Raw genomic sequence first — 27,718 nt, forward strand, 5'->3', positions numbered from 1 at the left:
ATGTGGATGTTTTAACTCCCCATGGTACAAAGGGGATTCAGGCACCCACATCCCTTTGAGGCTCTCAGCTGGGCTCTATGGGTTGCTTTACTCCAAGGGTCATCTCTTCCTAAAAAAAAAAAAAAAAAAAAATCTCCTTCTTCCACATGTCCTCCTGTGACCTCTCCTTCCGAAGCCTCATAAAAGACTGAGCATTGCCAGCCCCTTGGTGAAGGACCTTATCTCACTGCTGCTGTCTCTTGTAGCTGAGCCTCTCCAGAGCCTTGTTGTGGCAGACCAGAGGTAGTGCAGGACCCAGCCACAGGCACGCTGCCTTGCTGCTTGCTTTGATTGCAGTGGAGAGAGAGGCACAAACAGGAAAATGGAAAAATAAATTGGGGAACCTGCCTCCCTGTCTGCAGGCAGCTGGTGGGAGCGGGAGGGCCTGAGCTCGCCTGGTCTTACAGCTTATTGCTTTGGGCACAATTAGTTCTGTTGGGGGGGAATTCCTGGGCTGAAATAGGTTAGCTGAAATAATAAGGATTTTCATGTGAGCTTGGAGTTTGTGCTGGTTTTATCCAGACACTGTTGTTCAAATATTTGATTCCTGGGCCTGGCATCTGTCTTGGGGTAAGTATGGGTGGGCAGCCCCGGCCAGTCCCCAGGAGGAAGAGCTTTGGTTCCTGACTGGGCTCAAGTGTTTGGACATCAGGGGGTTAATTGTCACAGCAATTAGCGTAATAATAAATAAAATAAAATAAAAAAAAAAAGAGAGAGAGAGAGGGAAGGATTACTGCTGCTGCTTAACCAAATATGTGGAGAATGCCTTCATGGCTAATGCACCTGGTAAAACCAGCACCCTGTGGCTGCTTAAGGCCGTGAAGGGTACAGATATAAATGTGGGCACGGGTTATAAAGCTCTGACCCCCTTCCCCCGTCCCTTCCCCTGTCCCGGCCTCGGCCGCCTGAGGGGCGCCATCGCGGCAGCCCCGCTTTTCGGCGAAATACGGCCCCGCGGCGGGGCTGCCCGCGGCCGCTCTCCTCGAGGCAATACGGCCGGGCGGGGCGGGCCGGGCCGGGGCGGCGCCGCTCCTCGCAGCGCTCCGGCGGCGGGGCCGGGCCGGGCCGCGGCAAGATGGCGGCCGAGATCCACTCGCGGCCGCAGAGCAGCCGGCCCGTGCTGCTCAGCAAGGTGGAGGGGCACCAGGACGCCGTCAGCGCCGCGCTCCTCATCCCCAAGGAGGACGGGGTCATCACGGCCAGCGAGGACAGGTCCGGGGCTGGGGCTGGGGCTGGGGCCGGGGCTTCAGGCCCAGCAGGAGCCGGGGGGGAGGGTGAGCTGTGGGGAGCGAGCTCCTGGAAAACCCGTCCCGAGGGCAGAGATCAGCCCCTCAGCGCCGGGCACGGAGCTGCTGCGGTGCTCGGGGCGCTGGCGGTGTCCCACAGGGGCTGTGGGGCGGGGGGCAGCCGGAGTGTCCCGCAGGCGGCTGGTGGCGGCACGGGGAGGGGGAGCTGCGGGAGAGCTCCTGTCCCACAGCTGAGGCACTGGCTGAAAGGAGCAGCGCGGGAAGGGTCACTCCTTGACAAGGAGCTTAGTGCTTGGATCCTTTCACTATTTTAATCTCTCAATTTGCATTGTTTTTGCATGAGGGCTCGTTTGAAAAGCCTGGCCCTATGAGAAGCAGGGCTGAAGATCAGCAGAGTTGTGGTTGCACCCGAACTGGTAAAATATAGCGTTTATCGCTGGGTCAGAAAGAGCAGCCAGGCCAGCCAGCAGCAGCACACGCTGGCTTTGTAACCTTGCTGCTAGCCAGGGCATCCGGGCTTCGTGTGGGAGGGGGCAGGTTAAGTGTGTGCTTGCCCTGGTGTAAACGAAGCTCGCCAGATATTGTTAGTCTATCAGCAGCTGGTATTAAAGCAACCCAGTCTGTATAGGGTATGGTGTGATGCTCCTCTATCAATAAGGTAGAAACAGTCAAGTTTATAATGCTTCTCAGTGACCTGACAACACGTATCTGCTATTAAAAATACAAAGGTACAGCTGTGTGATTCAAGCTGATTATCAGCACTTCGGAGAAATCAGGAAGTTCTGGTCCATCTCCTCTTCAGTGCAGAGCTGGTGAGGACTTATTTTTCATTGGCATGCTAGGAATTGCTTGCTTTCAAGTGCCAGTTGAACTTTCTAGAAACCAAGCGGTAGAAGTAGTTGAATTTGGCAGAAGGAAGTCTTAAGTAGTTTCTGCTATTTAGTGTGTGTGTGGTAAATAAAATGTAAACACTGTTCTTAAAGTGGCTAATTGGATTTCTTCCCCAGACTTTTTTTTTTCTTTTTTTTTTTTTTTTTCTGGAAGATTAGTGTACTTAATTCTTGAATGAGTTATCAGTTATTGGGAGTAAAGTTCATCACTGAATTCCAAAAGCCTGGAGTACAAATGCCGTAAGTTTGGGGTAAATCACGATATTGTTTAAAGGCTATTTGAAAATATTTCTCTGAAGTACTTGGAGTCAGGCTTCTCTTCCAGCCTCTGGTACGTGGGAGGTATCTGGGTTGTCTTTCCCAAGTTTCCAGGGTGCTGGAAGCATTTGGCACAGCAGTAACAGCATCTGAGTACTAAAGGCATAGGTGCTTATCAGACTATACAATTGAGTGTTGAGGTACTAAATATTGTCATGGCCTGAAACTGCAGCACATCACCCTGTGTGATGCGCACACAAAAGGTGGGTATTTAAGGGAAACTTTCTGAATTCTGTGATTCCAGAGGCCACAGGGAGCAGCACCTGCCTGCTCGGTTTGATTCTGCAACTTAGTAGGACTTCTTAGGGTTCAAAATGCACTGCCTTGTAAAGAGGTAAACAGCTTTCTGCACTGCACTAATCCCTGTGTAAAATCAGCGGGATTTAAATGTTGACCCTTTGAACCAACAGTACACATGGCTCCCTGTTGAGCCGTGGCTGTAAGATGGTCTTGGTCTCTTCCCTCTCCCTTGAAGTAACTTTCTGTAGCACGTGTTGGATGGCAGGTTTGGGCTGAGGCTCGGCAACTTCATTATTCATCCTGTGGGTGCAGTTGTCCTGTTACCTTGTCCTGCGTGTGGTGAAGTTGGCTTTTTGGGTGGCAGTATGTGTGGTTGCGTGGAGTTCGTGATGTGCTTCCTGAGGGAGAAATAGCAGTTGCTGAAGAGTTCCTGTATGAGTTGGACCCGAACAGAAATCGTGGTGCAGACTTGCAGAGCCCGGTCACAGACAGTGCCAGTATTTAACCTTCAAGGCCTCGCGTTGAAGGTTAGCAGTCTGCGTGCTGAGATTGTGTCGGTGGGAGCTGAGAACACAGCTGCATCTTTATCTGGGCACGTTTTGGTGTCAGAGCTGTGCGAGGGGAGCAGGGGCTGTTGTCTGCTTTAGTGCATGTGAATTTCCAAGAGCAGCTTTGGACTCTGGAGGCTGAATGCTTGCAGCACGCCGTAGTATGGGAGTTTCCTGGGATCTTTAGGCTTCCAGACACTGTTGCAGTGTATTGCCTCTAATCTGAGGTACTCCCACAGCACATCAAAGCCTACTCGCTCACATATCCTTCACCTACAGATGAACATATTATCAAACTTTCTGCTCTCTTGTGTGTTCCATAAAAACGAGGCGTAGGTGTTAATACTGCATAACAGATCGTGCTGCTAGCAGCAAGCAAATAGGGAGTTCAGGAAGCAAAAGAGTTGCTATGTGCAACCCCTCTGAGCAGTGTGCTCAAGAGTGGGGCCAAAGTATGTTTGATTAAATCTTAATAAGCTGAGGCTGGCAAGTATTTCATAATAACCAGTGAGAAGAATGTGTTTACAAGTGAGTAGCGAGGAAAACATTGGTGTGCAAACACCCTCTGGGAACGTTGTGGGCTATCGTGTTGGTAGAAGAGCTGGAGTTCTTTCTACTTTGAGGGATATTTTCTGCAGTAAGAAGTATTGGATCCTCAAAAAAAAAACAGTAATAGAACCATAAGATACTATGGCAGATCTGTGAATACTAATAAAAATCTGGCTTTTCAAAAAGGATTTGAAGCTGAAAGGAAGGCAGGAGTGTCTAATTTTGCAGTAGGAAACTTGCTCTTCGTGAACTTTTCTCAGAAGGTGCCTGGTGAGGATGGTGATCTCTGTGCCCGTGCAGGCCCTGTGTCCTCCCCAGCTCCCTGGCAGCATTTGGAGCAGCGTGCGGTGTCCCTGGGCCAGCTCTGGGCTGGGGCTGGCTGCTCACACCCCCGGGAAGGCTGCCGGGGGCTGCACGGGTCCGTGGCACAGTCGAGTCTCTGGGCTTAGCCTCGAGAGCCTTGTTCTCAGCAAATAGCTACAGCAAGGTGCGTGCTTCCCAGCCGTAGCTGGGGATGCTGAAGGGTGATAACGCTGGTGTGGCAGACTAAGAGTGGCGAGCTGGAGGTAGGGCATTTGCAGCAGCCTGACAGCATCTCCAGTCGCTAGCATGCCTGCAGCTGGGTGCTCTGTGGCTGTCAGCAGCTGCTCTTGCATTGAACCTCTGCTTGAATCGCAGCAGTGTTCCTTCTGGTTAAGGAAGTTCAATGTTGGTCAAAACTAATGCTTTAGTGAGCAGAAAGGGACAGAAAGCACGATTTGCAAGCAGTGTCCTTGAATTTGCATTGTGCTGTGGTTAAATCAGCTTCCTAATGCTGTTTTGGGAACAGAGGCAATAGCGTTGTACACACTTCTACTTTGTTTTGACTGCCAGGAAAATGCAGTCTGCTGCTCCTGCCGGGAGAACAACTGGGAGTGCCTGATTTCAGGTGGGAAAGCAGTTGAGAGGTATGAAGGTGTTGGGAAGATAGGGCCAGCGTAGCTGCGTAGTACCTGTGTGTCTGTACTGGAACAAGTTTGGATTTGCCTGCTACTGTTTCCTCACTTCTCCCTCCCTGACATATGCATTTGGCTTTTAGAGGGCAGCTCGTGCTGCCTGACCCTCAAATGCTGTTGGTTTGCTGAAGGATTTTTTCCCCTCTCAGCCCCGCAATTTTTTCCTCTATTACTGTCAGGTGCTCATTTGTTCTGCCCATGAGACACCAGTTGGGAAACAACAAAAATCATTAGAAGTTGGCAAGGCCACATGCAGTATTGCTTCAAGATGTTTCGGGGTGTGTTTTATATTCCCTTAAAACAAACAAACAATCCGAATTACTCCTCTATGAACGTGCATGCTCTCCAGCTGCCATCAACTTCTGCTTCAATGATCACTGTTAGGGGAGTTTGCAGGCCTTATTTTTTTTATTTTTTTTTCTTCCTGCCACTCTCAAACATTTGAGCCTTTTGTAATTTAAAAGGTACGTTTCTGTCTCTGAGTAATCCTTATTGGCTTTTGACACTTTCACATCCATGCCCAGACTGTTTTCAAACAAACCCATGTCTTTCTAGGCCCTTCATAGGGAATGTGTAAGGAAAGGTGCGAGGTAGCCAGTGCTTTCCTGGTATTGAGCCAATTCATGAAAGAAAAACCGAGTTCTGAGAAATGCTAAAGACTTGGTTTGCTTTTCATTTGGTGGTTCTCACAATAAAATACCTTCATGGTAGAAGGGGTCTGTGGAAGTAGCATTACTGGAGGACCTTTTGTTCTTAAAGCTGGAACTGCTACTTCACAAATGAATTTTCCAAGCAAAAGGAGATGCGCCACAGCTTACAGATATGGAGGAGAAAAAACTGAGGAGGAGAAGTGGGGTCTTGACACAGGCCGATAGCCAACTGCTATGAAGCAATCTCCTCCAAGTTTGCTCAGAGCTTTATATAACGAGATATAAAGCTGTCTAACGGCTTATCTTTGTGATCATGAGGTTAGGAAGGTGTAAATCTTATTTAACCCCAAATAAGAAGCTTTTGGAAGTTAATTTTGCAAGCTTTTGCAGCTCTTTGCTTAGACTGTCAACTCTAGTGACTATTGGTAATGATGACTGCACAAATTATACTTTCCAGAAGTGATTTGTTTAGAAAAGCACATTGTTTCCTTCATATTAATTCCTAGCCCAGTGTAATCAACCGAAATGCTGGGAGGAAACAAAGCTTACTTTGGGAAAATCAGCAATGCATTATGTCGCTTGCTATGGCAACTCTTAGTCTGTTTACAGCAAAAATAATTACATGATTGGGGCTAGAAGTGGAAGAGTTGAATTAGTAGGGGTGGAAGCTACTGTCTGGGATGTTCAGGACAGCCCGAGCGTAATGAAACTGCTTTAAAAACAGATTAAAAAGCAGTTAAAAATCAACGGGTGCTAACCCCTACTGCCACTGCCGTTTGCATCACGAGGATGGCTTGGAAGCACTGTCCTTACCTTTTCTCATCTCGGTAAGAAATGGCAGCTGAAGTGTTAGCTTTTTGACCATGAGGCAGGGTGCGGGTTACAGTAAGGAGGAAGTAATGGGTCTGAAGAGGCAGCCTTAATGCAAAATGTTGGATGGGCTGGAGCAATGCGCGTACTGATCTGGGGGAAAAGTGACTCGATTCAGCAGCTGAAAATCTCAGTGATTTTGGGGCAGTGTGCACGCAGCTGCATTGACTTCAACTTTCAGAAGAAAGTAGTACGTTAAAGGTGGGTATTGTCTGCTTTATTTTTTTAATGGTACTTTAAAGGAAAGATGAATGACAAAATTGGAGTGTTACCTTTGGATCTTCAGCCTGTTCTGAAAAGTTCTGGTCCTGATAGCAGATACCTGTTGTATCTGTGCTCTTTTTGTTAAGCACTTAATAATGATCTGGTGTGGTTTAGCAAATCCATCCCCGAGCTTGATGTTGTTAATTTTAAATTCTAGCTTTTTTATTAGTTTAAAAGTAAATAGAGCAACTCACCTCCACGAAGTCTCTTGAAAGCGTTTCCAGGTACACGCATTTACAGATCACTTAGTTTTCCATTTAGGAACGAGGAAGTTGAATTTAAACAGTAATAAAGAAAGCAAACAATGGTTTGGAGAGGAAGTTTCGGGTTGACTTAACCTTAACGCTGTCTACATGTGTGTTCTTGATGTAAATTCCCTTCAAACGTGTCTGTTGTAGGAACGTGTTTAATCGATGTCACCTTTCTGCAAGAGGCTCTTGTATCCTTCCTCTCAGTCTGACAGTGGTATAACACGAACTGTTCTCACAATAGCTTTTCCTCTCTATCTGTGGCCTGATACAGGAAGGATACAAACTAAAAACAGTTTACAGGGAGCCTTCTCGTGCTGTTCGAGTCTACACTGAGTTCTTTCAATTCCCACTTGACCGACTAATCAAGCCTGCTCATGCTTTGGCTAGAGGAGCAGTGCAACAGAGCTGTGCTGATAAGGATGCTTGTCCCTAGCATTCATACATGAGGAAGTAGAGGCAAGGCTTAGAAGAAATGATACGAAACCAGATCTGCTGTTCTCTTTACGTCACTATTTGGAACTGAAGATGACAGTCAAGTGCTGGAGTAATGAGCTGGCCTAGAGGATGAGGTGCTTCTGTTACTGATCTTTGGTATTTGGCGTGCTGAAGGAGGACTTGCAAAGAGAAGCTATAAAACTTTGGAAGTTCAGACTTCTGTAATGGACTGTTTTGAGATTGATTTTAAAATGATATCAAATACTTACCAACTGTAAAGCAAGCTGTGGTTTGCTCTGCCAAAGCATGGAAGTATCTGCAACTTGAGTTCAACTTAAATCAGCAAGAAGGAATTAAAAGGGTGCAATGCATAGCAATTTCTGAGGCAAACTGAAATTGTATTTCTATTTCATACTTAGTGAGAGTCAAGGTGTAAGTAGTTCTGAAGGAAGCTCTTCAGAATCCGAGGATGGCTGTTCTCTGCTGTTCGTCTGGTTGTGCTGGGGTACTGTCACTCCTCTTATGTTGCCACTGTAGCTATTCTGGTGGAGTAGCACAAAAGCTAAGAGGAGCAAAGCTGATATTTAAGTAACAAACTGGTTCAGATGCAAGGAGGGATGTGCTTACAACTGTCTTCTCCCCACTCTTCTCACAATGCAGAACAATCCGGGTATGGCTGAAGAGAGACAGTGGACAATACTGGCCCAGCATCTATCACACCATGTCATGTAAGTAAAGTGCTGGAGATGGCAGGTGATGGCCAAGTGTAGCATGGGTCTTGTACCAATGCTGTGTGAGAATACCTCATTCCTCTTTCCTCAACCACTGCATTCACCTGGTAACTTTTAATTTTGGGAACTTTGTAGCAGCACTAGCTTAGACTTCAGTTTGAAACTGGGTGTGTAGTGGATAAGATCTAAGGAAGCATTCTGTTAAGAGCCAGATCCTTCAGGTAAACAGCTGTGTGGGTCTGCTGCTGAAGATGTCTCCAATGCTGGTATGTAACTCATCAACTGGCTAGGTAAACTTTTCAAACCATTAGCTGAAAGTCCAGATTTTCTCTGCTCCCTGAAGTATGTTTGTATTTATTTTTTTTTAATCATCTAGATTATTGAGAAAGCAGTACTGAGTAGCAGCTTCAGTTCTGCATAGATCTTGTGTCAGTATTAAGCATCACCTAGCATGGGTGCTTTGCTACAATTTGTGTTATTAGAGTAGCTGCCTTGATGCTTACCATCTATATAAAAAGAGGGCACACAAAGTAAAGCAGCAGCAAAACAAAGGATGCTCTTTGGAATGGCAGTTTCTGAAGTAATTTGTCTTTTCAACTTCAGACTGGTCTGAGTAGCCTAGGATCTAGATTAAAAATGCTAATTGTATTCTTTTTTTTGGTATCCTAATAGTTGGTCTGAATTGCAGCAGTTTTCCATTTGTCAGTTTTCAAAACAGATTGTGCTATTCAGATTGTGCTCTAAAAAGGCTTTTACAAGATCAAGTATGCCTGTAGTAGTTCAAAGGGATGGGCTCGTCCTTATGCAGCATGATCACTGTAATATCTAGGCTGTCCTTCCTGTGGCTTTAAATCTCTGAAAACACTTAAGGCCACGTTTTCTGAGGGTGTTGGAAAGGAAGGTATTGGTTTAAAACATCATATTATTTTAATCCTTGTAATTTGCAAGTTAAGCAACTTCAATGGGCTTGTTTTTTGTTTTTGTTTTCCAACAGCTCCATGTTCAGCCATGGCTTATCATCATGACAGCCGGCGAATCTTTGTAGGCCAGGATAATGGAGCTATCATGGTAAGGTGCTGTGACTTTTCGTCAGCATGCGGTATAGAATTGCTCATGTTGCCCGCAACCACCAAGCGTTGCTGGCAGCTGCTAACTTGTTCTCTTTCCCCCTTTTTTTTTTTTTTTGGAATGCAGTTACTACTAAGTTGTTGAACTCCTTGGCAGTTCACCTGAGATGCATATTGGAGGACTGCGAAGAAGGATTCTTCTGGCCAGATGTGAGCCAGCTAGCCTCAACAAAACATTGAGGCAATAGTGTAGCAGTGGGCCCAAATTATGATGCTCTGTAGGGAATTATATTGATGAGTGCATTAAGTTGAGCGGAGTGCTGTGCTGCTGCACTAACAGGGTTTGTGAACTGCAGCTAGCTTGCATCTGGCCAGAAGTATAGATCTGTCTGTACCTAGCCATGCATGTGTCTGGGTTTTTTTGCTGCAGACCTTTTTATGATGTGGAAATTTCAACACTAGCTCTAAAATTACAAGAGGCAAAGTTGTTTTTAGACTTCTCTTGCATGCCTAGAGAAATGTATTCCCATCTCTTCTTTCAGGGAAGTCTTCTTTCTGTTTCGCTATACTCTTGTTGTAGTTTCTCTTCTGGGGAATGGATACGTACGGAACAGAAAGAGTGTTTGTATTCTTCCCTTCTTGGCAAAGGAGAGGAATCCTGTGACTATCAGATGTTTTAATTGATTCATTTCTCTATGAAAATAAGGTCAAAATAACTTTTCTGTAAGGAGCCAGGATACTAAATGAACATCAGGAATACAAGTAGTTAACTATGAGTAAGCTGAGACTTTTACGGTTTCAGGAAGTCTAATGGATCAAATAGAGAATGCTCTTGCATAAATCTGTCTCTTCGTTATGAAATCTCAGATCCTTATATCCAAAATGCTGCAAGATGGAGTTCTGTTTGTTCCTGCTGGGGACAAATAAGGTCTTATCTTTTATAATATCAGTTCAGAAAACTCCGTCCTGGTAGCATATTCCACACTGAAGATGCAATTCCATACAATAACCATAATTTGCAGTTGTGATATCAGTGTGCTGTGCCTCCAGCCTGACAAACTGTTAAATTTTAATGAGGGTATGAGGATATATTGCTGCTATGTAAACTCTGTTCTGTGAGGTTATTACTCTTTTTTTGTGTGTCACTCTTGCTTATGTCACTGCAGTATCGTTTCTAACAGTTCCACTTTGGTTTTAGGAGTTTCATGTTTCAGAGGACTTCAATAAGATGAACTTTGTGAAGACCTATCCAGGTGAACTGTTAACCAGTGTCTGCACTAATATATGAGTGAAGGAGAGGGTTCTGAAATGCTTGGGGAACTGGGCAGTGTCACAGATTAACCAAGTCCAAATGTGCTTTAAATCTGACTAACCTTCCAGTTGTCACTTAGTTGGGAATTACTGCCGTCAGATAAATGTTCTGTTATTGAGTAATCATCAGTCAGCTGAGTCTGAGTTGCAGTCATTATCATTACATGCGCAGGCTAATGATGCATTGAATTTAATGAGCCAGAACTAGTGAGTTCAGATTTTGCTCTTCAAATAGCGTAGCTATACTGCGGTCATGTATAGGGAAAGAGCTTTCTAAAGGTGTGTCTCGATAGGTGCAAGTTCCATTCATACTTTCTGTAATCCATGGGCTAGATGACTTCTAGGTTAGGATGAGAGTCCCTGCCTTCTCTGTCATTTGGGAGAGCAGTAGGGATGAAAAAGACCATATTTCTCTGGTACATGGGGAACAGGATTATTCTAATATTTATGGAGATATTAATTTCAGCATTTGTGCGTCCTTAGAAGAAATACAAAGCAAGATTGCTGGTTAAAAATGGAAGAATAATGCAGGAGGCCTGAAGGAGACTCTTAAGGGCTACAGATTATGTAGGAGAACAAAGTGCAGTTTGTCCTGGGACTCCCTAGCACTGATAGAAGCAATGTTCTTGCTTACAAGAAAAAGCCTTGTTCTTAAAAACAAGCCTCTGTTTATCCTAAGGTAGATGACAGCTTGTTCAAGAGAAATAATTGCATCTTGTGGGGCAGGGGAAAGTTCTTTCTAAAACTCTTCTAACTTCTTGCTTAGTGGCAGCTTTCTGGAAAAATCTGGTGAGATTTAGTGGTTGTCATGGGTACCGGTTTGAATGTTACAGACCAGATAGGCTTTCAGGTGCTTAAAAGAATGAATCTCAGTATAGACCCCCTGGGATCAGGAAAGAGGCACTTAAAGAAATTAAGCTTTTTAGATTTGTTAAGTTCCCCCAAAGTCCTGGCTTCCTAACTAAAGGAAGCTGAGAGATTACATGTTGCTTTATCAGAGAGTCTTTGGTATTGGGGCTGAACTCAACTTCTCTCTCTGTGGGAGAAAGGCTTAAGTCAGCTGACTGATGTGTTTGGTTCACTATTCAGCAGGCATATACCGAACAGAACAATGTTAGCCTTTTCATTTAGAGAACAATGATAGCCTTTTAATTTACTTGCCTAGAGGCAAGTACAACATGATGGTAAAAACAACTTCCTTAGATAGCATCTTCGACCTATGTCTCTCTGAACTAGAACACAAGAACACATCACTTCAATTTCTGGAAAAAACTACCCAGAATCTTTTTTTCTTCCCACAGCTCATCAGAATCGAGTATCTGCTATTATTTTCTGCCTGACATCAGAGTGGGTTATCAGCACTGGTCATGACAAGTGTGTCAGCTGGATGTGTACCAGGAGTGGGAGTATGCTGGGGAGACATTATTTCACCTCTTGGGCTTCATGTCTACAGTATCCTTTGAAAATGATTGCTGCCTAGAAACTGGAAAAGTTTGGTTCATTTAGCTCAGCTTGTTCCTTCCTTTTAATCTAAAAAGCTAGAGTTAAAATCTCTTGCAAGCCTGCAAACTTAATTTTGATGAGACGTTAAATACTTCTGTTTCTGTTAGCTTTTGTTAGATTGTAGAGAGGAAATTGTGACCTTGAGTTAGAGGTCTTAGGTGTTGCTAGTTCCTAATTTTGAGATGTGAGTCTGCATCTTGTCAAATCACTTCATTCAACAGATGCCAGTGTACATCGGAGTCCTCCCTTTAAGCTACAGGGTACATCAAAACTTAATTTGTTACTAGTACTGATCTGTCTGTGTGCTTTGCTTTCCTGTAAATTGCTTCTAACTGCAGCGTTTGTGGCTTAAGAACTCCTCTTGTCTCTTCAGCTGTAAGCATTCACGGCATTCTTTACCCCGGCAGAAGATGAACCCAGTAGCTAAAACTGTAGTTCTTATGTCAAAGCTTCTGAACATGACTTAAATCCCGTAAATCATAATAACTGTTTTTTTATCAGCTGCTAAGTAGCAGTTTAGATGTGACCCTGCGGTGATTGGAGGTGCTGGCTCAGTGTACGAGGATTAATGGCGGTAACATTGTAGAACTGGCGTGGTTCAAAATCTGAAAGACCAACTACATCTCTTTAAGAAAGAAAGACCTCTCTAGAGTTACTATATGCCTATGGAGTGCTGAGGAACTAGGAGGAAAGCGAACCGGTTGTTTGCCAGCAGCCTCTCCAGGATTCTGAGGTCTCATCTGTGCGGACCCTGCCTAATTGTAGTCAATTACAATTGCATTGTAAGAGGTGATGGGGCTGTGTTGTGGTACTGTTGCCCATTGCTGCTGTCCTCCTTCTAGAGTTAAGGGGTTTTGTGTCCTGTGAATGTTACACACACACAGCTCACCGTGCTGAGTGTAGTGCAGAACTGTTTAATATTGGCGTGTGTGTTATGAGACTAACTCACAGAGCAGTCTGAGAGAATTTGGTCTCTCAGAACTTCTGAGAGTCACTGAATGCCACGGGTATTCCACAAGTTACAATAGTGTTAGCTAGAACAGTTTATTATGAAAATGGAGAAAAGAATCAAGATCAAAGTAAATTTCCACTGAAGACCATGGCATTTGGAAATACATTGTAATTGGTCATGCCTTTGTGTTTGGAAGAAGTAGCGTTCTGGTGCGTGGGTACTAGATGCTTGGTGTCTCTGATCAGGAGGTTCCTTAGGACTTATTTGTTAATGATCCTGTGTGTAAGCTTCTGAAAAACACAGCAGAGTATGTCGTCTTTACTGGATTAGCAGGCGTAATGCTAGCATGAACTTTCAAGATGAAGAAAGGATCACGTGTTCAGGGACTTAATGGATTTGTTGAAAGTGAATTGTTTATCTCAAAATTCTGAATGCTTAAGAGATTTCAGAATGTCATCAGATGGCAAAACGTCTGCTTTTTCACTTATGGTGGGATTCTTGGCACCCTGACTTCTTAAAATTAGTCTTTCCTGTTACGGAGAATAGGCTAGCAGCTGCTTGTGGTTTTTGTGTAGCTCCAGAAAGACAGGTGAGTTAATATGCAACTCTTGGGATATGTGCTGTCAGTTGTGTGTTTTTTTTTTTTTCTCCTTAGTTCTTGCTTACTTCCTGAATAACATAGGTCATCTAGAAGTAGCAAATGATCTGGTTTCATCTGGCTTGCTATCCTTTGGTTTTTGGAGACAGTAGTCACGTAGTAACAAGAATGGAATATCAGAAAACCATTGTGGTGTAAGGTGACATCTTAACAGATCCTGTGTTAGGGTGCATTGTGGCTTTTATGACAGTGTTCCGTGGAAGAACTCTTTCTGAAATACGTGATATCTCCAAATGCTTTGACAGTCTTTGATAGTGTGCGCAAGGACCTCCTTCAGGAAACCTGAAAGTGGAGAGGAGAGAAGGTTAATGAAAAGGAGAGACCATTTCATTTGCTAGAACGGTGGGAGTATACTTCTACTTGTAAGGTAAACTGGCCGTGGAGGGTCGACATCCTTGTAGTGGGTTTACGTGGCAAGGTTTTGGTAGCAGGGAGCCATAGGGGTGGTTTCTGTGAGAAAGATCTAGAAGCTGCCCCATGTTTGGGAAGGGCCCCATTGTTTTCCAGATCCGAGCCAATAAGCGATGTTGTTTTTCGCCTCTGTGAGAGCATATTTAAGACAGGGAAAAAACGCTGCGCCACACAGCAGCCGGGAGAGTGAGAGGAGCGAGGAACAGCCTTGCGCCAAGGTCAGTGTAGAAGGAGGGGGAGAGGTGCTCCAGGCGCCGGAGCAGAAGTCCCCTGCGGCCTGTGGTGAGGACCATGGTGAAGCAGGATGTCCCCCTGCAGCCCATGGAGTACCACGGTGGAGCAGGGTTCCACGCTGCAGCCCGTGGAGGAGACCCCGGTGGAGCAGGTGGCCCTGCACCGATGGAGGCTGCCGCCTGTGGAAGACCCCTGCCGGAGCAGATTCTGGGCCGGACCTGTAGCCCGTGGAGAGGAGCCCACGCAGGAGCAGGTGATCTGGCAGGAGCTGCTGCCCGTAGGGGAGCCAGGTTGGAGCAGTTTTCTCCTGAGGGATGGACCCCGTGGTACGGACCCATATCTGGAGCAGTTCTGGAAGAGCTGCTGCCTGTGGGAAGCCCACGCCGGATCAGTTCATCAAGGACTGCATCCCGTGGGTGGGACCCCACAGCACAGGGGACGAGAGTGACCGAGAAGGAGCGGCAGAGAAGAAGTGCTGTAGACTGACCATAACCCCCATTCCCCGTTCCCCTGCGCCGCTCGGGGGGAGGAGGTGGAAGAGGGTGGATGGGGGGAAGGTGCTTTTGTTTTTTTTCCTTTGTTTTCTCACTTCTCTTGCTTGTTAGTTGTAGGCAATAAATCTTACTATCTCCTTATGCCGAGTCTGTTTTGCCCGTTACAATAATTATTGCGTGATTTTCTCGTCCTTATCTCAATCCTTGAGCCCTTTTCACATATTTTCTCCCCATTCCTCTTTGAGGAGGGGGAGTGAGAGAGCGGCTGTGGTGGAGCTCGGCTGCCCACTCGAGCGGAACCACGACAATCCTTGAGTTTAGTTTTCCTATCCTGGGGGTGCCAACCATTGTAACACGCTAGGAAACAGTTTATGGGAGCAGGTATTTGGTCGAAGTCTGAACAGCACCAACGTCCAGTGAGGTGTTACTGATGGTAGGTCTGCATTACAAGTAGCCTAAGGAGTTCTGGCATCTCTTGTAGAAGATCTTGTGTTCTGTAAGTATCTGCCAGAAATGATCTAAATCTACTTAGCCTGCCTTAAACTAAGGAATGGATTATGTCATGGCTTCTCCAGTGGCTTTAGTCTCTTGTTTTCTGTACTGTCGTAAATCCACATGTAGGGTGAGGAGAAGAGAGGAATGAAAAAGATTGAACAGTGTCTAACCGGGTTAGACGTAGTCATATAAAAATGTATCTGGCATACTAACATGTTCTTTTCTGATTTATTTCGGCTTTGCAGCTGACATCTATACTCTGTTTCAATCCCTTAAAACATTTTTAAGAACAAACGAAAGTTCTCTTGACTGATGATCAGATATGACTATGAAACTCGTTATGCGTTTGTTGGTGATTATTCTGGACAGATCACTCTCCTGAAGCTTGAGCAGAACACGTGCTCAATTATCACAACACTCAAAGGCCACGAAGGTAAAGTAACTCTTAATTCCACTTGACCCAGGTTATAATACCTCCCTGTATATCAGAATGGGACATCCACATCTTAAGGCTAGATACTGAATAAGCAACTAGTGCGACATACTAGTTACAAAAGCTTTTCAAAGCTACAAATACTGGCTGTTTCTGAACAGATGCATCCCTCCTGTGTGGAAATCTCGGTCCTATATACACTGACAAGTATTTTTATTGTAGATGAGAAATAAAGGTAGACACAGGCATTCAGTTAGGCACAAGTCATCCACTAGATGGCCACCTTTAAAAACTTTAGTTTCCTTAACACTGAAAAGAAAGGACGAGAACGTGTTGCTTTCTCTTCCCTTCCTCCCTCCCCACTCCCCTGGAGATCCTCTAGTATTAAAATAGCTTGAGCAAGACCAAATCTAGATTCTAAAAAGCAGCTTAATTCCTCCCAATGAGGACTCTCCTGTCGTGATCAGTCTATCATGAGACCCTAGTTCATGTTTTCCTGTGTTAGCAGAAGCTAAGCTATACGCAAGAAATCTAGAGAGCCTACTAGAATCAAACGTCTATTTGAAAACAAATGTCTCATGCTGCGTATCATAGCTGAAGCCCTTATGTCAGATGAAGATCCAAGTAGTCTGTAACGTGTTAGAGCTACTGTCTTCAGTAATGACTAAGGAAGAATGCAAATTACAGAAGAATGTATAATTTAATAATATGCTGAGAGAAATAAGACTTAATTCTTCTCATGCCATCCTAGCAACTTTCAATTCAGCTAACTAGTTTGCATCTGGGTAGGGCTGAGTTACTGGGTCATGAGACTCTGGCCCGTTGGAAAAGGCTGCCTTTTGTAACAGCTGTAAGCATAGAGCAAACTTTGTAAGCTGGGTAGGTTCCTGCTTTGCAGATGACTGTAAAATGACAAAGCTCACTGTGGATAGGAAAGGCAAACTGAAATTTTCCAATGATAAATGCATCATCTGCTTTCAAGCAGAATTCCAGATTGCTTCAGTTAAGTGCAAAATAATTATCCTGGCCCTGCTTTACCTCTACGTTTTGCAACAGTCTGTATTAACATGCAAAGCCTTGGTAGATGGTATTGTTAGTCTGAAAGCAGCACGTCTGGACGTGGCATTACATACAGTATGTATTTTATCTGCTGAGTCGCAGTGAGCTTCCAAGCGCCTACTTCAGCAGCACTGTCTGCAGAGCAGACAGCTTTGGCTTTTTTTCCTTGAAGCAAAACAGATTGTGTAGCCTTCTTCCCTCTAAGCATCTGCATGATATTCCCAAGGCCTGGTAACTCTAAACCTAATCAGTAGCTAGTTCTGAGTGTGGCTGTGTGTGCTAGACTAAAAGCCTGACTTCAGCTTGTTTTCCTTTCTAGTTCTAGCCTTAACTGTGGCTTCATAAGCAAGCACTGGTTACTCTGCAGTTTAAATGGCTTTAGAGCTTGTCGCTCAGTATCATCTTCCAGAATTCTCCACACTTAATAGCCTGCTCTGTGTAATGCTGAAATAATATTTAAACTGCTTTTTATGGAGCAGATGGCCACTGTTCTCTGAGACAACTGTTCCCAAATGGGTCAGTCTGAAAACAATATAGTCCTAAAGGAGGCAAGTCGACTCTTGCTGGAGAGAGCTGGAAGGGACTGATTTGGGCTGTAATTACCACTCATCTTGCTTTCAGACTAACAAGGCTCTTGATGACAATTGTGCAATGGATATCTGTAAGGGGAAAATATGTTCCTGCAACCACGGAACTATAGGTGGCATGAGTGACAGAGTTACTTCTGTCTCCTGTCTGTGTTACCATGCATATGGGGTTTAGTTTAAGACTCCTACTGTGAGATGGCTAAATTCTTTGACTATTGAGTGGCACGGCCAGGCCAGGCCTTCTGAAATCTCATCTCATAATTTAGTATGTAGTATCCAAATTTGCGAACAGACTCCCAGTGAAAGTCACTTTGCTTCTTTTTCCAATTATTTTAATGTTAAAAATAGTTGTGTAAGGGGCTTGGTTTACCTGGGAATACTGTGCTCTGTCCAGTAGGCACTGACCGAGCAACTTACTGTATTGTGTATGCTAGTCTCTGCTCGGCAAGCCTTAATGCTTTTTACCTTCCGAAGGTCACACAGCAGCCTGCTAGCTCTTAAAACCAAGCGCAGAAATACAAGGGACAGAAAACTCCTAAATCAAACTTTCTGAATTATGCTTGATTTCTTTCTTCATGGGGGTGTTTTTGTTCTGTTATCAGTGCTTTTTGCCTCTGTAGCAGGGCTAGCGTTTGTTACTGTGGTAAGGAAGTATGTCAGGTTTCACTTCAGTAGCCTGGGGAGTGACCTCTTAGACCTAACCGTAGAATGTTCTTTCCTAGGAAGCATTACTTCCCTCTGGTGGGATCCTGTTCAACGACTGCTCTTCTCGGGTGCCTCTGATCACAGCATCATCATGTGGGATATTGGTGGAAGGAAGGGGCGAACGTTGCTGCTCCAGGGCCATCAGTATGTAATGGTGTCTTGTCTTTCCTGCATATTCTGTAATGAACACAGAGTCCTAGGAAGACCAAATAGCATGGCGAGATATGTGAATCTTTGTGAATAATGAAGAAGAAAGCTTTTTTCAGAGCTGAAGACTTCTGAGGGGGAAGAAGGGTAATTAGTAATTGGAAAGCATTACTGATAAAGCTTTTTTGGTTGTGTTTGTTGGATAATGAGAATATAACATAAAAGTAGATTATAGAAAGAGGTGGGTAAAAGACCTAAATCATCTTACTTGAGCTTTTACATAAAAGTTGCATGCTTCTGTATTGCGTAAACACTTCACTGAGTTGCTTGTGAGGACCTGTGAGGTGATAAACTGATTGGCTAAATTACTGAGATGGGTCACTGGACTTGAGAAAAGCATGTCACATCTCTGCTGTTCTGTAGATTATGTAGTTAGTTGTCTGTATTTAATCAATTTTGTATTTTTAGAGAGATGCTACCTAGCTGCCTCTCGTAAATCTAGGGCCTGAATTCAGTCTGACAGGCAGTTCACCACTGAAGCTGTATTCTCCTTAGAAATGCAGTGGTGGTAGAGATCTTGTTTATGTTCAAAGATGTTTTTGTATAGTACATTCTCCTCTTGTCTAATTTGTAGATGCCTCCATCCACCTTTGATCAAGACTCATAGCCATAGTTCTAGAACTCTTGTTAAATCTTGAGGATTTAGTTTTATGGCTAAAGAACTAAAAATAGAGTATCGGTTACAAAAGAGTAACTGACGTCAGCAACTGGAGGACTTTATACTGCTGTTACTGCTCTATCATGTGTCCTGCTGAAGACTTAAAACACTGTTAGTTTCTCTTCAAACATCACATTTAGCATCAAACTTCATACTGAATGGGAAAGTAAGTTCTTCTGAGAAGCAGAATGGCTTTTCTAATTCAATTTAGATGTTGCAAAGCAGTTTAATGTTGAGATCCTTTGTTTAGTTTCTTAGAGTTGACTTTCACTTTGCCATGACTCTTTGTTTAGAATTAAACTTACTGGTAAAAGCATGCTTTCATTTGCAGCTACAGACTTACTATGATTTATTATCAAGACTGGAAACTCCATCTGCTTTCTATATGTATCTTGAGATAAATATTTCTTTTTATTTTTCCAGTTGTCTCTGTTCTGATAAGTGGCTCTCCTTGCCAACAGAGAAGAGTATTTGCATTCACACTCTGGGCCAGATTACACTCAGCTCACTGCCAGTGCTTTTCACCAGCAAGTGTTAACCCGGAGCTGTACCTCTGGTATTCTGGTCAAGCCTTAGAGCATGACAAGTTCTAGTCAACCTTCTGGTGCGAGGGTAGGGCTTACATGGCAGCATCTCTTCACTCGTCTTCGTAGCTTTATGTAGACTTACCAGAATGTTTGGAAATCAGTTTTAGCATTCTAGATAGCTTTACAAGGAAAAATCAGGGTTTTCTGGGAAACTAAGCTTTGTTTAAATGACTGTGGGTAAATAGCATATCCTTTGTTTGCAGTGACAAGGTGCAGGCTATCTGCTACATCCAGCTGACACGGCAGCTAGTATCTTGTTCAGCTGATGGAGGAATTGCTGTTTGGAACATGGATATCAGCAGGGAAGAGGTAAGATCATGTTCTAGGTCAAAGATAGATTTTTATTTTTCCTCTTTGGAGGCTGACATGGCTTTGCTTGGTCTGTTCCACAGGCTGTTTTTCCTCACGTTGCCTGAGACTTTAAGGCTGAATGATACCTTTAAAATCTGCTCTGTTCTGTTAGCTGCCCATTGTAGTAGGTAGATCTGGGGGACACGAGAGGTGTAGGACGGGCTTGGCATAACTTTGCTGCTTATCTCAGTGAGACAACGTGTTCAGTCTGGAATGGCCACAGCCTTTGCTGCTGGAACACCCTGATGCAGGCAAGCCTCTGCAGTAAAGAGATTAATGGGCAGTGCTTCAAAAGTGTTGAAATAATTTCTCAACTCATGTCAAAGCATATAAAGAAGTGATGCTGTTTTCAAGATGCATTTCAGAATGTAGAGATTCAGTCCTCAGACAGCTTTTTTTTTTTTTTTTTTTTAAAGACCCCAAGACACACCAACTGAGCCTGCCATGCATGTTCTCTCTGCATCGATTCGTATCCACCACAGGAACTAAAAAAATGTGTGTTAGCACAGTGGTTAAATCATAATTATAAGGGTTAATGTTGGTTGCCCCCGTAAAGCTGTATTTAAAATTCAACCTTCCCTTAAATGCTTTGCCTTCAATGCAGCTATTTAGATGGAGAACTGTTTTGACCTATATTGAAGTGTCACTTTGAACACGCTGAATGCTGTATGTGATGCTCCTGTTGTTTTTAGGATGAAGATCTATCTCTTTAAAACTTCCAGAATTAGTGACTTCAGGAATCTTCGTGCCTGCGAGCCATTGGCTTATAGTACAATTGGGAAAACAAGATGTGGCCATTTCTATCTCTTCGGGATCTGCATGCAAGAATTAGTAGATGTTTTAATGTGATTAAAATAATTCAGTTAACTTGGTGCAGCTGTGGTGTCTCAGAACTTGGAAAAACATAACTGAATGTACCGCCTTTGAGGGACTATCTAATGAGTCATGTTAGGGGTATCTTCAAATATGCACTAAGGCACATAAGATTATAAAATAGATTTTTTGGGTAGAAGGAACTATAACTCCACTGACAGATGTACTATTGATTTTGGACAACTCTAACTGTACATTAGGAATAGTGCTGGCAGTGTTGTGGTGGGTTTTATTTCCCGTTTAATACCTGGAAAAAAAAAGCAGGGAAGAATAGCTTCTGTTAGAGAGAGCCAGAAAGTCAAATCGGTGTCTTCTCAAAAATGCTATTAAGGGGAAACAGCTATTGTAAGTAACAGAAGCAATATGGAACATCTCACTTGCTGGAGAGTCAATTTATTTCCTCTGTTCTCCTCCATCGTCTCTGCCTCCTGCGCTGGACTTTGCTGTCACCATTTACATTTTTTTCCCCACTAGCATGGGGGAAGGAAGGGTGTGAAATCAAGGCTGAAGGTCTATGAATTGGTCATCTGGCGTTAATAAGTGTTCCTAATGAGATGGTACAACTGACAATACTAGTGTGCTAGCACTGTCAACAGTGGATGTAAGTGAAATGAGGAGAAACGCTCCTTTGTTCCAGCTTCCTTGTGTCAGGTTGTAGGGAGATTCCCCCGTCAGATGAGTAGTTGCATGAAATACACATTCTAATTCAAGCCTATGTACTAAAAAGTACTTGGCTCTTTCCATCCCTTAAAAGGATGCTACTTAAAGTATCCCAAGTGTGTTGAAATGTGTGAAAGCTTTAACTGTTTCCATTTGGCATAGGCTATTTATGGTAAGAAAAATAGTGGCTGGGAGAAGGGACGCTTAATGAAGATGTGGACAGGATGGAAATTATGGATGATTTCTTAATTATTTAAATTGTAATCCTAGGGAAACAGAAAAGATCATTACTTCCAGAATTTACTTCTGGACTCTCCCTTAGAGGGGCGTGACTGCCTTGTAGCTTCTCCACCTTGTATTACACTAGCCCTTAGAAATCATTGAGGAAGCCAGAGCTGCAATCTTCCAACGCTTGCAGCAAGTTTAATACCTTAGATGTTTTAATTAGTTTACTTATTAAGGCAGTAATATAACGTCCTGCCATAGGCTTTAAAAGTATAGGAGGTGTGTAGTTCTTGGTAACAAGTCACTGTAGTTTTGGTGGTGGTGTCTGTTGTTGTTTTTTGTTGTTGTTCTTGTTTTGTTTGGTTTTGTATTAAACTTCCTACGTACTGTACCCTAGGCAATCTATCTCTTTTTTAATATCCAGAGCTGAGACAGGGCCCTTCTCCAAGCAAAACTTTGCTCTGGGTTCCTGAAACAAACTTTCTTGGCTGGCTTATGAGGGAAAAAATGTAATCTAATTACTTGCATCTCTTGCTGTTTCGTAGGCTCCTCAGTGGCTAGAAAGTGATTCCTGTCAGAAGTGTGAACAGCCTTTCTTCTGGAACATAAAGCAAATGTGGGACACCAAGACATTAGGCTTGAGACAGGTGAGCTTCCTGGTTTGAGTGCATAGCTGTATTTCATCACTTAAGCAAAAAGCAAACAGAAAACTGCTAATGTTGTTAGATCTTGTATTTTTGCTGCTTTGAAGCAAGAGCTTATAGAGAGGTCACAGCTTCTAGGCAGGGCTAAGAAGTTTCCTGATTCTATGGAAAGTGTTGCATCAAACTTGTAATGCTGGGTAAAGAAGGCTGTGCTAGGAGTGATCTGTTGGATTTCTGAGCGTTTCTATGCACTGGAAGTGTGGACAGCTCATCCTTAAGTTTTGTGTGGAGTGGCACACAGTGCCCTGTAACTGAGCAAACTGTAGTTCAGTGGACCAGTGGTGGCCCTTCTCGTACCAGGTTACAGCGTGAAAGCTTTCCAAATAGATTTCTATTTAGGTGGACTAGACAGGCGTGAAGGCTGTGGTTGTGGCTCTCTTGGGCTCCTTTCCTTGGTTGGTTGTCCAACTCTTTTTTCCCCTGCTCCAAGAAGGAGCTTGTGAAAGGAGAAGGGAATGAGCAGGGAGGATACAGAAGTAAACCCATCAGTGGCAAGGCTGTTCAGAACTCCAGAATCCTTGGTCTTCACTTGAAGCAACTGGAGACTTCCTTACATGTTGCTGTTGTTCAACGAACACTTGGTAAAATAGTCAAGTGGTACAACGTAGTGATTTTTGTGGCTTACTGATTTTTTTTTCCTCTTCCCTGAAGCATCACTGCAGAAAATGTGGGCAAGCAGTGTGTGGCAAGTGCAGTACCAAACGGTCAAGTTACCCAATCATGGGATTTGAGTTCCAGGTCCGTGTCTGTGATTCCTGTTTTGAGTCAATCAAGGATGAAGAGTGAGTATTAAGGAGTAATAAATAAAGTAATGCTGCTGGGATGCAGAAACACCTGTGCTTACTGCACATCTACACTTAATGCTGTGCAAATGTGCCAAGCTGACTCTATTAATAGGCCACTTCTGCTTTGGGCACTCAGAGCAGGATAATGATAGAAATACCTCAACTGGCTCTGCAAGTGAATTTGGATCAGATGCAGGTTTCCAACTCTTTTATCTAGTTTTTCTTCTTCTCCATGAGCCCAGATCTAGGGTTGTAATAAATTAATCTCAAGATTTTTGTTTAGGTAAAGGCTGTTGGTTGCACTTAAAATTGCTAAACAGGTGGCTGGTAATGCATCACAGCTACCAGGCTGTGTATATGTTAATGTATGGATCCTTATTGTAAACTGTTCCTACAGCAGTGTTTATCAACAGCCCAACGTTATTTTCCCATGCAAGCAAATTGGGTTAGATTTAATTTGCTGTCTTAAACTCTTCTTGGCTATGAAGGAGCACCCTTTTTATCTTTATACCAACAGCACTTCACTGCTCAGTGTTTTGTCACCTTGGAAATGTGGAGTGCTAAAGGCCAGAGTAATTGGAGATGTGGTGTGCTTTTTTTTTTTTTTTTTTTTTTTTTTGTGGTTTTGTTGTTTGCTTTTGTTTTTGAAAGGGAAGTGCTGTGCCCTACTTGACTCACCATAGCCAGCAGGTAAAAATGTAGCTGAACTTGACTTTGTAACAAGAAATACAATTTACTTATACTATGTCCCACTTCTGCTGTAACATTTTTAACATGCAGGGGAAAACCAGGAATTGTCACACCTGTGGAAGTACACAAGCAGTGCCTTAGCATGATTTGCTGGTTTAATTCTGTCCCCTTTATTATGGCACTGCAGTTCTCAGGACTGATTTATTAGTGTTTGAGCAGCTTAATTTTCTTGCAAGTTCATTCTACACTGCTGTAATGGTGCCATCAAGCTTCATCTAATGGCTGGCCTTCATTTGACCTACCCTCTTGCAGCCGTACTTCCTTGGCAACCTTTCATGAAGGAAAACACAACATTTCACACATGTCCATGGACATCTCCAGAGGGCTGATGGTCACCTGTGGAAGCGATCGGATTGTGAAGGTATTCATGTACCTCTTTTCTCTATTTGTTAGAGATACGTAATAGAGAACTGGTGTTTGTGTATACTTTTTTTCTGACAACTGTTGCTATAAATCTAACTGTTGTGGGCAGCAAGAATCATATTTGTTGCAGATTGTACTTTCTGCAGCTGAGTGAGGAAATGACCTCTAAGTCCACAGTATGGAGTCTAGCTGTCAGGAATGGTTACTGTTGGGGTCTCCTGGACAAACAAAGCAGACATCAGAACTGGCAGATTCTGCTAGTGGCCTTAAAGATGCGGACATGATGAAATGTGCAGCATCTGAGCTTCTTGGAGCATTTGCACTAAAAGCCCTGGGTATGAGGCAATGACATGGAAATCAGTCTTACTTCCAATCTTGCTGAGTTTAAGCCATGCATCCTCCATGCGTGCCAGTACTGAGACTGCTCTGGGCTGTTCCTGTTGTTCCCTAAGCGTGTTTATAACAAACTGCATAGTGCTTTTTAGACCAGCCCTGTGAAAACTGCTAGAAGATGCTCCTGAGTCCTGAGTTTGGCTGTTGGTTTGTAAGGCTGGTATACCTATTTGTTGTAATCAAGTCTAGTTTAAAAAGGGTTTGTTACCTAATGTAGAGGGAGATTTTTGTTTACTTCTATGCCTCTTACAGAAATAGCTCTTAGGTCTTATATTGTTACTATATAACTCTCCACAATACTTTCTTCCAGATCTGGGACATGACGCCAGTAGTTGGTTGCAGCCTTGCAACTGGCTTCTCTTCACGTTGATCTCATACCTGACAGGTTTATGCACCTTATGTACAGCAATATGCACCGAATGAATGGAATCCTTCTTAAGAATATTACCGCAAACACTGGTTGCTTGATTCTTCTCCTGATGCTGTTCCAGGATGGACAGTCACCTTTGTAGAGCAAACCTTTTCTGTTGGGCTCACCAGGAGTTTCCTTGGTGCGGAAGTGCAGCCTCTCGGACTAACGTAAAATGGCTTTCCTGCAATATGACGCCTTGATGAAAGGACCTGTTGTTCCTCGGTTTACATGTAGTGTTAACAATGTGCTATCTCTGCTGATATATCCTGTACAGATACCGTGTAGCTTAAACATTATCAGAGTAAAATGAGCATAGTACATTCGATTTGTGCAAGTAGTAAAGTAACTTATTCTCTCTTCCAAAAAGCAGTTCTGTAGAAATACTTTTGAGCAGTCACCGTCTAAACTGCCTCCAAAAGGTATGTTGGTTATTCCTATGGAAGGAGGAAATACTTCAGAGTGGCAGGTAGCTTCTTTCAGATGAGATAGCAGGAGAACCTTTAATCATACAAGATTTCCTTTATTGGCTTTCTTGTAGTGTTTGTCTTCAAATTCAGTCACTAGTGAAGTCACTTTTGTGGGACAACTGTTCAGGTAGTTGGGGAGTCTTCAAACACTTCAAGGCTCTTAAGTAGAGTTTTAGCATAGCTAACAAACTCCTGTAGGTCTTACTAAAATACGCAGCCCCGCTACTCTACTTTAAAGACAGGCCGTCGGTGTGAGCTGTATGCTTTGACAACTCTGTAATGCTGTTAGAATGGGAAGCTAAGCAAATCTGCCTTGTTAAATGGTATGGCTAAGAAAAAATGGCCAGCTAAAACTTAGAGACTTTTTTTCCTGTGGAAAGGCCGATGTTTGTTTAATGGTAGGGAGCCTGTCTCTGCTAAAATGCAGCATAAATTTAAATACTGCCTTGTTGCTTAAAAACGGATAAACACTGAGAGTTTCTGAAGCAATAATTACCAAGGTACAGAACAGCTGCTGTTTTGTTGTTTTTTTTTTTTTCCCCCCCTGCACCTAGGTCTGTTAATCTTGAGACTTATATTGATCCTTCCCTATTTCAAAGCTGGGAAGTATGAAGAAGAGCTGGGAGGCTTTTACAACTGCAATTGGCACATACTGGAAATAACTGAGATTGGCAATAAATTGGTCTATCCTTCATATGAGTATCCTGCATTTGAATCCTGTAAAGAGAGCTTTCAAAGCTAAGGTAATATGTCAGAGCTTAAGCTTGGAGCTATTTAGATTCCTCTGAAAACAGGTGCATACATATATGTGTGAGGACAAACACTGTGGGTAGGTCAGCTGGCCCAGAGTTAGGTGCTGTTTTGCAACTGTCAGAGGTAGTAGGTTCTTTCTGGCAGAGGACTAAAGGGTTAGAGTGTCTTTAAAGCAGCAGTGATCAAGTGGTGCTATGAGTGTTAGTGAATTCAAGTCCTAGTTGTCTAACTTGACACTAATAACCTGCATTGGACCATGCTGTAGGCGAAAATATATGAAGATCGTAGTATATTTAATAAACTGTTATTCACTTCTATTTTAAGCCAAAAAGCTGATAGTCTCCAAAAGGGCATTAGAATCCAGAATATGTTAGTTACTGTTATTTTGGATGTGACGTTGTCTGCCTTTTTGTGGCCCTTTTCCAGAAGTTTTCCTAGGGGTCTTTTGACCTGCTAGCCATGTTGGGCCAGTGAAAAATAATCAAATCCCTCTTTTGTGGGAATCCCAAAACTTGTCTTGCCTTCAGTTCAGGATTTAGCGCTTGTCAAACTGATTTAATTCATCCTTTGATACGTGCTGTATAGCTACTTCTGTGTGTGTGTAAAGGTTGACTTCTAAGTTATTGAGAGAAAAACAGCTTGTACTAGAAAAAATTCACAGCTTTCTGCTCTGAAGACTTTCAGCCTTGTAAATCAAGAAAGAAACTGAGTGTTTGAAGGGGGTAAACAAGCCCTGATAATGCTCTGCATTTGCCTTCAGAGTTAGTTATGTGGTTTCGGAAGAGAACAGAAGTCTTCCACCCAACAGCACATGAGGCAGAACAGGAGTTCCGTAGCTAGAGCCGTTTAAGATGCTGCTGTGCTGTAAGGAGGATCTAGGGTTGTGTCTTAAGCTGTGAGATTAATGTCAATGTGGGATGAATAGCATTTTTTTCCAAACCAGGCGTTCTGAAACTCTTACACCAATGATACTGAGGTGTAATTCGTTTGCAGCTGATACTCCTGAACTTCAGCTTTTTTAGTTCTGATTAGCCCACGTGCCCCTGATCAGCATGCAGCTCCCCCCCTCCTTGTGAATACTTCCTCTGCTTCTTGACAACCACTTATTTTACATTAAGGTTTTGACACTAGAAAATATATTCTCTACTGCATATTGTTAAACCTAAGGAATCTATTTTCTATAATTGATATAGATAGTGTCAGTTCAGATTATAGCAAGACAATTATGGCTGCAAAGTCATTAGTCATGTAAGTATACTCCTGGTGATGAATGAGTAATGCTTACAAACCACTGAAGAGATGGTGTTTTTGTTTATGAACAACTATCTCAAAGGCACATACTCCCATGAAACTGAACATATTTCAGCTATGTCAGCTTAAGTGTGCAATTACTGAGAAGGCTTGATTTGAAGCATTACTAATCTTGCTTGTATAACCTCTTTCATTGGGGCAGGGAAGGGGAGCAAAGGGTACTAGTATGTGCTACGTCTTTACTAGTTGTATTTCTGTACCCTGCATAATTAAGCGATGCTAGATAAATTTGTCCCTTGCTCCTTCTTGTCTGTTTTTTAAAACTTTGATTACATGTACAATA

General features: G+C 43.3%; 1 protein-coding gene across 1 annotated transcript; it reads left to right on the forward strand.

Annotated features, from left to right (window-relative positions):
- The first annotated feature begins 1,101 nt into the window (after positions 1–1,101).
- WDFY1 (WD repeat and FYVE domain containing 1) lies at positions 1,102–27,718 on the forward strand. Its single transcript, XM_084291654.1, has 12 exons — positions 1,102–1,251; positions 7,957–8,024; positions 9,022–9,095; positions 10,293–10,347; positions 11,707–11,857; positions 15,473–15,585; positions 17,954–18,080; positions 19,592–19,697; positions 22,043–22,144; positions 22,853–22,983; positions 23,989–24,097; positions 24,803–27,718. The coding sequence occupies exons 1-12, from the start codon at positions 1,115–1,117 to the stop codon at positions 24,860–24,862; spliced, it is 1,233 nt and encodes a 410-aa protein (XP_084147780.1). The 5' UTR covers positions 1,102–1,114; the 3' UTR covers positions 24,863–27,718.

This window comes from Netta rufina (genome assembly GCF_964035555.1).
Source record: "Netta rufina genome assembly, chromosome: 9".
NCBI classification, from domain to species: domain Eukaryota; kingdom Metazoa; phylum Chordata; class Aves; order Anseriformes; family Anatidae; genus Netta; species Netta rufina.

Bases quoted from the DNA above. Each gene is read 5' to 3' on its own strand.
- WDFY1 (XM_084291654.1), top strand. From the start codon at position 1,115: ATGGCGGCCGAGATCCACTCGCGGCCGCAGAGCAGCCGGCCCGTGCTG. The intron at 22,145-22,852 runs GTGAGCTTCCTG...TCTTCCCTGAAG, and splicing joins AGACATTAGGCTTGAGACAG to CATCACTGCAGAAAATGTGG. The intron at 22,984-23,988 runs GTGAGTATTAAG...ACCCTCTTGCAG, and splicing joins GAGTCAATCAAGGATGAAGA to CCGTACTTCCTTGGCAACCT.